This window comes from Vombatus ursinus, unplaced genomic scaffold (genome assembly GCF_900497805.2).
Source record: "Vombatus ursinus unplaced genomic scaffold, bare-nosed wombat genome assembly UNPS02014778.1, whole genome shotgun sequence".
Classification (NCBI taxonomy): Eukaryota; Metazoa; Chordata; class Mammalia; order Diprotodontia; family Vombatidae; genus Vombatus; species Vombatus ursinus.
In genome coordinates, this window is record NW_020954556.1 from 46,141,413 (window position 1) to 46,153,671 (window position 12,259).

General features: G+C 44.4%; 1 protein-coding gene across 1 annotated transcript in view; it reads left to right on the forward strand.

Annotated features, from left to right (window-relative positions):
- The first annotated feature begins 5,095 nt into the window (after positions 1-5,095).
- Positions 5,096-12,259, forward strand: part of KCNK12 (potassium two pore domain channel subfamily K member 12) — a 51,865-nt gene continuing 44,701 nt past the window's right edge. Inside the window, exon 1 of the mRNA XM_027865497.1 lies at positions 5,096-5,477. Coding sequence (XP_027721298.1) covers positions 5,096-5,477 — 382 coding nt within the window. The remainder of the gene's footprint in view (positions 5,478-12,259) is intronic.

The following is a 12,259-nucleotide window of genomic DNA, read 5'->3' on the forward strand; positions in this document are numbered from 1 at the left end:
CCATGTATGAGGGACTAAGTAGTAAAAGTACTAAAGGAGATACAAAATCTATTAAATAAAATTTCTACCTTTGGGTAGCTCACAATCTAGTTGGAGAGATAAGCTATATGCACATAAACCTTTTAAATAACAATAAAAAGTAACGTATAATTGACAAATGAGTGATACCCATAGGAAGTACTATAGGAATTCTGAGAAGATGAAGACCAGTGAGGGAAAAAATGGTTAAGAAAGGTTTCATGGGCAAGATGAAACTTGAGATGCACTTTGAAGAATGAGTAGGATTTGAATGGGGGGAGGGGAAAGAAAGTTATTCAAGGAAAGCGGTACCAAATAAGCAAAACTTGAAGATGGATTTGAGCAAGAGTACTTTTATGATGAGAGATAGTGGATAGAGTTCTCCACTTGGACTCAGGAGACTTATTCTCTCTAAGCCTCATGCAACTGTCTAAGACTATAAGTTATAGAAAGTATTATCTGCCTCAAAGGATGGAGTTCCCATATTTGGGTGATAATGAGGCCCCTAGAGCAAACGATTCTTAGTGGAGTAACAAAAGGTAATAAATTTAGACTTTATCCTGTAGTTACTAAAAGTTTTGCAGTGACAGAATGTCCACCATAAAAGCCAAACTTTAAAAAAATTAATCTGGTGGCAGCATGCAAAATAGGTCATAGGAGAGAGAAACCTGGGGAAGATTTGTTCAGTTGTTGTAATAAACCAGACATGAAGCAAATAAACTTTGAGTTTAACTGGCTGGAAAGTTCAATATTTCAGTACTATTTCAGCAGGCAAAAAACAACATTTATCATGGTGTTGGTTTTTTTTTTTTAAATCCTTGCACATTCAAAGAGAACTAATCATTTCCCTATTACATAAATTGATTAGATCATCCATAGGAAAGATTTATAGCAGGCATTTGTTGCTAATCAAGCCAGGACAGCAAGTTGGAGGACAAAGCAGCTAACTCTGCCAAGTGGAGAAAGGGTTGTGCCAATAGCTACAGAAACACTGGGCAATTCCACCTCCTTTCTGACCTTTCTCAGGTGTCTTTACAAAGGGACTAAAATCCCATATGAATAGTTTGCTTTTATCCTTTGATGTGTTTCTATAACATCCTGAGTACAGTGCCCAGTGAAAACCCATCCTGGCTGTAAACATTTGGACAACCAGAAATTGAACCAAATGAATAGTTTTCTTTAGGCTGGATCAAGTCAAAGAAATCCCACAGGGACTGGATATTCCAAAGGGGTGGCCAGTTGTAAAGAACAGAAGCAAATGTCAGAAATAGGACTGGGATAAGGGGAACTGAAGAGAAACATAAGGTTTAATGACTAGGCAGGGGCAGATTTGAATAAATATGATATTTAATAAACAATACATTAATTTACATAAACTAATATGAAAACCAGCACATTTGTTTTTAGTGAACAGTGGGAGCTCCTAGCCAGACCCCACATTCAGCCAGAGAATCAGTTTGCTGAGTGAGGTATTTTAATATTTTAAATGAGTCCTATGCTGGTTGAAGAGTAGTGATAAATGGAAGTAGAGGCAAGGACATTTTGACTTTGGTCATCCATAGCAGGCATTCAAAAAATTAATGCACACTGAGTTGGGGGGTGGGGGGAAGAGGGGATAAGAGAATGCCTTCTACTGAAAGCCCTGGTAAAAGCCTAGATCTTGATACCTGGAACCTCTGAACATTTTTGCCTGAGCAAGAGAACAAGGAGCCTTGACCTAGTTTCCCATCTACCAAATGGAAATGAATAGAATTGATTTCTTTCAAGACTAGGGCAGTTATAGCCGGGTTATTTGAATTATGGGCAAGTAGGATGCTTATGATCTGAAAAGGGAACATGCTCATACCTCCAATGATCTACGAGGAAGAGAAGTGAGGTCTAGTGGGAGAAAAGCAACACCACAGGGTGTTGAAATCAAAGGAGCATAGGTTAGATCTAGAAGGGACACTGGAGCTGATCATGAGGAGACCAGAGATCTAAAACATGCTTTGTCATCTTAGACAAGTCCCAAATTTTCTGAGTCCAAGTTTACCCATATATGTTCTGTTTTTTTGTTTTGTTTTTAGGCAATTGGGGTTAAGTGACTTGCCCAGTGTCACACAGCTAGTAAGTGTCAAGTAAGTGCCTGCTCTGAGGCCGTATTTGAACTCAGGCCCTCCTGGCTCCAGGGCCGGTGCTCTGTCTACTGCGCCACCTAGCTGCCCCAGTTTACCCGTATATGAAATGGAGTTAATGATACTTGTTCTACCAAGCACTTAGAAAACGTTAGGTGCACTAAACAAATGAAAGGTATTATTTTTGTTAATGAGGGGAGGGAGAAAATGCAGTAATGTTCAAATTTCGATGAAGCATGGGTCCTGCTCCTTTCGGCCTGAGAACCAATAACACAAAGCCCGTAGAAGTGGCATCTAGAGTGGAACTTGGAAAGAGGGAAGGGCTAAAAAGAGTGTGTCTCTTAATCCAACATATTACCTCCTGCAGTACAAAAATACCTGCACCCGACCCACTACTGAACCTCTAAAAGGAAGTCCACGTAGAGAGCAAATTAGCTTCTCCAACCTTGATTAAGGAGCTTCGCTCTAAGGAGTCTTGCTCTAAATCGGGGTGTAGCAGATCAGGATCTTTCCAGAAATGCTGGCTGTAGCTTGAAACAGCCAGATTTGGGTTGGAGGATAGAAGCAGGAAAGGGGGAGGGGGAGAGGGAGAGTGGGGAAAGAGGATGTTGCCTGGGGCTTCAACTGACCTTGGGATTGCAGCCCTTTCCCTCTAGCCCGCAAACTGACCGTGTTCTAGGGCAGGGCTGCTGTCTCAGAACTGGTTTTATTTGTTTGTTTGTTTGTTTGTTTGTATTTTTATCCTTCTGGAGGGCTGGAGGGAAAGGTGGAGAAAAGGAGCAGGGAATGGAATTTTCTGGGTGGGGGGAGGGAGTCGGCTCGCTTCTGTCCCAGGGGCTAAATCCATTCAGAATATAACTTTGTTAGCAGAGGTTGCTCTATATTGCCTACTCCTGGCCCTGGCCCCGGCTCGAAGAAGGCCAGGCTGATTCAGGGTTAAGAAAGTGAAAGGGACTGGGGAGCAGATAGAAGGTTGCCTTTCCAGACACTGAACACTGAGGTTCAGGGTACACTGAAGGTGGAGAGCCCGAGGGGAAGGGCGGGGCGATAACTCTCGTAATGCCGCGCTGGAGTTCACCCGCCTTTTTCTCCTCCTTTGCTTCCCAGCCTCCCTACCACCATACACACACCCCGGAACCCCCGCCTCCAAGTGCCGGCTCTGCGGCTGGGAATCTGGGCAGTACTTCCTTCTCCTCCCGCGGTTGCTGACTCTAGGGTCCCATTCCCAATCTGACCGGGAAGGGAAAGGGGGCTTCTTCCTGGGTGTCTGCAGTTTGGGCAGGGTGGTGTCCAACCGCCCTTACCTCCCCACTCCCTACTCTGTAGCCATCTCACCTCCCCGTTTCCCTTTCTTTCCCCACAGCCAGGCCCTATATCCTAGCCTGTCTTCGCCACACACATCACCTCCCGCTGAGCCCCTATTCCCCTCCTTTGCTCTAGCCAGCTCCCAGATCCTGGGGCAGCAGGGACACGTGGGTGAAGGAGTGGAGTTAGAAAGGGCGGAGTCTGGGGAGGGACTAGCCCAGATTCAGCCAGAGACCGTTGCTCCACCGGCTGCGCTGTCCGCGGTACTGAAGCTAGGCGGGACCCAGGAAAAGAAAGAGTTGGTAAAGCTTGAGTTTGGGGCATCAGAATGGGAAGGAAAGGTAAAAGGTACAAGCCCTAGCACCTGACATGACTTGGGTGCCCTTGCATGACGCAGCCCGCAAGTACCCTCGAGCTCTCAGAGGGGTGTTCGCTTCTATCGGAAGGGTAGCCCACCATCAGTGGACTAAACCGGGAGAGAGGCCACCCCAGGCTACGGGCCAAAAAATTTTGGCTTGGCAGTCTCTCTGCACCGTCACTCGGGTTAGAAATTGGAAGAAGGGAGGGAGAAGATAAATTGAACTTTGGACCTTGTCTCTGAATGCAGGAAGTCTGCAGGATACCAGCTCCCACCGCCATCAGCCCAGTCCCACCTTCAAAGTCCGCAAGGGGCCCACAAGCTGTGTAAATTTCAAAGTTGGCTCTGAGACCACCAGTGGAGGTCAGTGGAGAGAGCAAAAAAGAAGTGGAGAGAGTAGCCCCCGAGAGGGCTGGACGGCCAGAGGTGCCAGACACCTGTTCTAATACTCAGGTACTCAGTGTGGAGCGGACACGAGGACAGGGAGGCGTCACTGCAGCTTAGTTCTCTTCCTCTCCCCCCTCCTCCCACACACACCCCGCCCCAGGCGCGGGTGACTCCGCCTCTCTACACCAAGCAGTTCCCAGCCAGGAGCTAAGGTAGAGGACGCTTTTCCCCCGGACCTTGCTTGGCTGCTGGCTCTAAACCCGCTGCCGAGCAGGGGAGAGAAAGGGCCAGAATACCGAGCCAAGGAACCTCCGAAGGCTGCATCTGGCTTGTTGGGTTGCTTTCATGGGACGTGACCGGTGGTTCTCTCCTACACCTGCCGCCTCACAATCCTAGGCGCTTGGAGTCGGATCTCGGAGTAGGGAGCTCCTCCCTGCCCCCAGCTCTGTGGCTTCCCCAGAGAGGAGTATGAGGGACGGAGGTCAGCAGGTCCCGGCCACGGGGCGGCAGGGAGCTAGCTGGATAGTCCTGAGCCAAAGGGAGGAGGAAGAGGAGAGTGGTGAGTTGATTAGGCGTCGGGGGGCTGAGACAGGTATCCTGGCCCCGCAGCGCTCAAAGCAAATCACAGCCCCTGTACCACAGCAGAAGGGGCAGTCAACTCTACTCTGTGCCTAGAGGCTCAGGGGAGACGGCGGGAGCCGCCCTTCCGGCAACAGCCGACTGGCCTTCGGGGGTGGCGTTTAGGGGCTCTGCGGAAGGCTGAAAAGACGGGTGAGGCTGGGCTCTCCCGAGCCCTATTGTCACCATCCTTGCTCTCCTTCTTCCTCGGGCGGGATCCTTTCCGTGCCACCCGCTGGGGGGATGCATCGCCTCCAGGCGAGCATGCTACCCCCGAGGGGCTGAGGTCCGGACCATGTCAGCCCGGAGTCCCCGGCCCCAGTCCCGCCGCTGCCGCCGCCTCCTGCTCTGCTGCTGCTGCTGCGGCCGCCGCTCTCACCTCAACGAGGACACTGGCCGCTTCGTACTGCTGGCCGCGCTCATCGGCCTCTACCTGGTGGCTGGTGCCACTGTCTTCTCGGCCCTGGAGAGTCCCTCTGAGGCGGCGGCGCGGGAGCGCTGGGGCGCGACGCTGCGCAACTTCAGCGCGGCGCACGGCGTGGGCGAGGAGGAGCTGCTCGCTTTCCTTCGAGACTATGAAGCTGCTTTGGCTGCAGGTATCCGAGCTGACGCTCTCCGTCCGCGCTGGGACTTCACCGGAGCCTTCTACTTCGTGGGCACCGTGGTGTCAACTATTGGTAAGGAACACACGCGGTAATCCCTTTCCTCTTTTGCTTCTCACTACATCATTCCCTCTCTTCTTTCCTCTTTCTTCCTCTCTTCTTTTACTTTCCCCTCTCATTTGCCCCCTTTCCCCGCCTTGTTTCCTCTTCCTTTCCCTTTCCCTTCTTTCTTCTAGCCTCTTTCTACTCCTTCCCCGACCCTTCCTTTCCCTTCTTTCCTTTTCTAATCCTTTCCCCTCTTCCTGCATGGTGCAGAGCATTGACATGGAAGTCGGGAGTCAGGGCCTGGAAACAAGTTATTTTGTCTCTCTGGGCCTCAGTTTCCTCATTTGTAAAATGAATTTTTTAAACAAATGGAATTAAAGTTCCTTTCAGCTTAAGAATTCCTTGATCCCTCCCTCACCTCCTCTTAATTATCCCTCTTCTATCTCCTTCCTCTTCTCCTTTCTCACTTCTCTTCCCTTTACAATCCTTTACCTCAGCCCTGTCTTTCTAATAGGCTGATTTTTCCTTCTTTCCATTTATTAAATATGAAAGTTCCAACTTTGTAAGATCACAAATGTTGATCAGCAGACATTTTTATACTCTGCTACTGTTTCCTTAAGTTCATTCATTTTTTCCATCACCTTCTTTCTCTTTTCTGTACCTTTGTCCATTCCCTTAGCCTTTGCTTTCTCTAACTTTCTTGATACTCTTTCCTTCTTTTTGCTTGCCTTCTATTTTTTACCCTAAACTCCTTCAGCTCATATCATTCATCCCTCTTCTATTATTCCACCATAACTTTCCCATTGCTTTCCCATATACTCTATGTTCAATTGTTAAATGGAAATGTAGTTGGCAGCTGCTACATTCATCACTCACCTCTTCAAAGAGTTTTGAAGAAACAGCTCTATTTCAATTCAGTGAAACTTCACACCTGTCCCATAGGTTCTAGAGAAAGGGGGCTCCATGATGTTGCATAGAGACCAATGAGAAGGATCCCCACTGCAGTTAAAAAAAATGTGACCAACCATCATGAGTTGCTCATTTGCTGCCCTTTGCTGTTTCTGAAGGGTGGGATACACTGGCACATGAGAACTTGTGGCATCTCTGTCCTTGGGGAAGATTGGGGATGGGCCAGTGAATGCCAGCTGGGAGGCAGGGGAATGGACTGGTGACTAATTTTGTAAAATTCTCTATGGAGGATATAAACAAACCAAAAAGTTTGTTTTGGGGCTAAGGAGATGGATGGATCTGGTTGTGTGTCTGTGTATGTGTATTTTTATACATGTATAGGTATAGATATATAGATATACACAGGCTATAAATGGCTCCTTTCCCTACAATAATTTTTCATGTGTCATGCTTTATATGTGTTTTTCATAAAGGGAAGAGGCAAATGCAGACTGTCTAAGACAAACACAAATTGGATAAAAATACACTTTAAAAGCTATATTATGTTGTTATGGTGATTAAAGATACAAAATAACCAAAAAGAAAAAGTTCCTTTTAAGAGCTTCATCAAGTTGCCATAGTAACTAGAGGTTTAAAGTGCTTTGAAAGCGCTGGCACTGCCAGCTGAAAAATGACATCATGTGCACACTCACATTGACTCTGCCCTTAATGTTATAAATGCACTGTTATCCTTTATACCCTCATTATTCCATTCAAAGGAACACCTGTGCACACAAGCAATAGACATGTCATTCTGCTCCTAATGACATGTTTCAGCTCCCTGATGAGTTCTCTTGTCTGAAGATGAGGTTGTTGGAAGTCACCTTTTTTCTTCTGGCCCGTGTGTTCCAATGAGAGGGTAATTGTGTTTGTGCTCTGTGGATGTCCTCCAGGCCCTAGTCAGCCTTCCTTCTATTGCCCCCTCAGAGGCAGCATAGTGCATATCGTGAGCAGGACTTCCAAAGTGTGCCTCAACTATGTAGAGGGAATCAAGATCTCATGTTTGAAAATTGTTCTGTACTTTGTCTTTCCACCTTCTCCAGTTTGGGGTTGCTCCATAGTCAAGTCAAGAGGAACAATGTTATCTTTCTGGGGGTTGGGAGTGTTCTGGTTTTTGAAGGAAAAGTGATACATTTGCACAAGCAATGCATTGAAGGGTATGGCTGTACTTTCATATTACCCAGATGAGTATTATGGGATTTAGAACTGGAAGGGACCTTAGAAATAAACTAGCAAATAGATGCTACAGTAGATAAACTGCTGGGCCTAAAGACAGGAAGACTTGAGTTAAAATCCAACCTTAGACACTATTAGCTCTGTGACCTTGGGCAAGTCACACTATACCTCTGTCTGCCTCAGTTTCCTCAGCTGTAAAATGGGGATCATTTTACCTACCTCACAGGGTTGCTGTGAGGATCAAATGAGATAATATTTGTAAAGTGCTTAGCACAGTTCCTAGCACATAGTAGGCACTTAATAAATGCTTATTCCCTCTTCCTCTCCCCTTTCATTTTCCAGAAAGGAAATTGCAGCCCAGAGAGGTTGATGACTTACCTAAGGTCACACAAGTAGTAAACATTAGAACTGGGATTCAAACCCAGAATCTGTGGCTCCAAATCCGGTACACTTTCTACTTCCTCCCACACATCACCTCTAAAATGTGCTACAGGAAAATTTTAGTTTTAGAATGAATCTATATTCATGGCCACAGAACCAACCCACAGGAAACTTGGTGGAATGATTTCTTACGGTTTGTTCAAACGACCATATGAACAGCAGGGAGTAGTCTTCCAGGGACCCTGCCAATGTTGGTTTGAGGCCACATTTTAAAATGATCTACTCTTTTGGTGAGACCCTTCTTCCCTGCATAAAGATCCAGTCTAAGTACCCAAAAAGACTCTCTTTGTTAGAATGGACTTGTGTTAAAGCAACAACCTAAATATGTCAATATTCTGAATATATGATATTAATCTCATCTGCTTACATAGCTCCTTGCCTTGAAATCCCCTTCTTCTTGAGAGTCATTATTATCATCACTGCTGCTTTTGTCTGCCCAATAGTTCAGAGGGCCCAGGGGTATGTCCCAAATCAGCAATCAGGGCTTTGTCTTCTCAGCACTAAGTGGAGTAGAAAATTAACAAATATCTACTTTCTTTGATTGACTCACCCAGGCAACTTACATAATTCATTCACAAATATGGAATTTTTTAGGCCTAAATTATCTGGTTTGGTTGTCTACATGGACTAATTAAATGTTTTTTTCCCTTCGTGTTATATTGTGTTTAATGATTCCCTTGAGTCTCTAGAATATGGTTTTCTTGATCAAGAGGTCAAACCTTATTTTCCACATGGCAAGGCTTGGGCTATGTGTAGATGTTGTGGTCAGTCTGGATCTCAGCCTTTTATTACTAGCTACATGACCCTCAACAAGTCACCAAATCCCTACCAGCTTCAGTTTCCTTATCCAAAAAATGGTGATAATGATAATTCCTACCTCATAGAGACTTTGTGAGTATCAAATGAAATCATATATGTAATATACTTTGTACACCTTAAAGCACTGTATGTGTTAAGTAATTTTTTTTCGTCCCAACATATAATCAGTACTGATTATTACCTGTCGGTCAATTACATGGTCATTTGTTAAGATAGCTCAAATAACCTGATCAGTCCATTTTAGGTATATAAATAGGCACATCTTTAGAATAGATTTTATTTTGTCTTGTTCAAAAGATTTTATCTGCACGTACCAGAATACCCAGATGAAAATAAAGAGGCAGAGCAATGAACAGCAACAAGATAGGTATGGCAAAGGGGATGAGAATCTAGAGTCCCACCAGGCAACAGAAGTTTAGCAGGCACTCACTACCACCACTTTGGGTGGCAATAAGCCGAGTTGTAATAGGAGGTGATATGGTATAATGGATAGGGTGTTGTATTTGAAGTCAATCTTGGTTCAAGTCTTACCTGGGGCACTTACCAGCTCTTTAACCCTATGCAAGTCACTTAACCTCTTTAGCCTCATTTTCCTCATCTGTAAAAAGAGGGAATTGCTCTTGATGGCATCTAAGGTCCTTATGGTCTAGGTTGGAGGGATCAGGAAGCCATCACAGGCCAACTGGGCAATCAACTAAAAGGATCTAGATAGTCAAAGACTCAGAGATAGGGACCAATGAGTATGGGAAACCATAGTGAGCTGTGGTCCTAGAGCACAGCAAGCAGCTATGTGCTTCTTGCTCATTGTGGGTAAACAGGGATTTACAGATTTGTGCTTGAAGCCCGGATGAAGAAACAATCCTAAAGACATAACTTCCTCCTGATAAAGTGAAGAGGAGAGGTGGTAGATCTATCAGGGGAGGTTCTAATGGGAGTAAGGCATAAAATGAGATGCTCAGACTTTTGACAGACATGATGATGCTATCATCATCCCAGAAGAAGGGACACAGAGATCAATTTCAGGAAGGACTGAGGCGCCCTTTCAGGAAGACTGTATGGATGCAATTCTAGATGAAAATGGAAATGGTCAGTCACCTCGAGATTTGCTCTATAAAGTGTCAAGTATCTGGGCATTTGGAAATATTTGGCAATTGACCATTTTTGCAAACATAGTTCATATCTAACACGGCATAAAAAAAGACATGGCAAATTACTGATTTGACTTATGCTGTGTAAATAGTCAAAATGTATAATGCATGCAAAAAAGGAAATTTTACTTCGGAGTCTGATTTATACACTTAATAAGGCCACACTGGTTCAGAAAGCTATGTAATTGTCAGTTCTCTGTTTCCTTTTGCATTGAGTGAACAGAGATGCAGAGAGAGCATCAGGTACACTGAATATTTTTTTTTATGTGAATCTGAAACAAACAGATGAATACGGAAACCTCGGTTCAAATCCCAGCTCTGCTCCATACCACCTGTGTGACTGTAGGCAAATAACTTAAACCTCTCTGAGCTTTAATTTCCTTATCTGTAAAAAGAAGGGTTTACACTGGTTAGCCTCTGAGGTCTAAATCTATGATCCTATGAAGGATGTAGCACCAGCCACATTGTTCAGAGCTGTTTCAAGGAGCCGGATAAGGGTTTGTGCTCAACATCTTGTAGAGGAGGAATCCTGTGCATTTTCTTCACTTACATATGTTTGAAATAATCTAGCATGACTTAAACAATTCATCATTTTACTTCCTAAAGGATTTTTCACTGATTTACTTGAATGGATTAAAAGAAACTGCCTGTTGGGGCTTTAATTATGCAACTGCTGTCAGATTTGTGTGTGTGGAAGAGGAACATATTTAAAAATCTTCCTCAAATGGCAGCTTGTTATAAACAGAAATATTTTTGCCTCCTGTTATTCAGTTCTCGGGAAGTGTATTTTAGCTGCAGAACTTCTAATCATGCCGCTATCCTAGACTCGGAGAAAAAGGTATGAGAGGTGTCACGCTTGGCATGGAATAATTGAGTTTGCTGCTTTCAGAATTAGGGATGCTTAATTATCCAACCATCAGATTCATAACAAGGACTAACTTTTCCCTCCCATCTTATAAATGTGGATTTTTAAAAATAAATGTTTCTGCCACAAAGGAAACTGAGATGTTAAAAGACCTAAATGTCAAGGCAATATTAAAACATCAGTTCTCCTCTGACACATATGCTCTCCAACTGGGAAGCCCTTGTTTAGGCACATTGGAGCCCTTTAAGAAAGAAGGCTCCAACTTGTAACGGAGTTTTTTTTTTAATAGAAGGAAAATCTCTATTTTTCCGGTGTTGAAGAGGGAGCTTATTGTTTTAGGTTAGGAGTTCGTAACCTGGCACCCATGAACATGTTTTTAAATTGGTACTCATATTTCAGTATAATTGGTTTCCTCTATAAATCTGTGTATTTTATTTTATGCATTTAAGAAGGGGTCCTTAGGCTTTACCAGACTGCCAAAAGGATCTATGACATATGAAAATGGTTAAGAATCCCTGCAGTATATTCTGTCTGTACAACATACATACATACATAACACACACACACACACACACACACACATTCAAGGGAGATTTGGTAAAAGCAGTGAATTAGGTCCCTGGAGCTGAGCTACAAAGTCTATTGTGGTAGATTGGCTGTGGCCCATGTTAAGCTCTTTGCCAGGGGCAGAAATTTCTGCTAGCAAGAGGTCTAGATAGGTCTATTGGTACCTATCCAGGCCCTGGTGAATATATATTAGTTCCCTCTCCTTAGCTATTCCCTCAGAAAAGTACTGAGCATAGAGCAGAGCATTGTTGTGAAGTGTTTAAGAAATGGAACAACTACTTTAGAATTATGGGATGAGGAACAATGAGAGAATTTTCTCTCCTCAATCAACTAGGAAGTATTCATTAAGCATCTACTACATGATAGGTGCCGTGCCTTCTCCCACCACTCATACTTACCTGGGGATGACCTGGCGTGAAGGAGAGAATGCCTGGGGCTTGGACTCTGCTGGTTTATTGGAGGTCAGCCTGGCCTCATAGCCTCTATAATAATAGAGTGGTAAATGGTAGAGTGCAAAAAGATGCCAGTAATTGATAACCATCTTCCGAAATGGAGAGAAAATTCCAGAGATAAAGATGCTTTCTTAAAAGGGACCTTAGAAAAATCATCTAATCTAACTTCCTCATGTTATAGTCAATCAATCAGTAAACACTTGTAAAGCACCTACTATGTGCCAGGCACTATACTAAGTGCTGGTGGTACAAAAAGAAGCAGGACAGTGCCTGCCCTCAAGAAGCTTACAATCTAATGGTGGAGACAACATGCAAGCAAATATATACAAAACAAGCGTTGTGTGGGATAAATAGGAAGTAATTAACAGAGGGAAGGTACTAGAATTAAGAGGGATT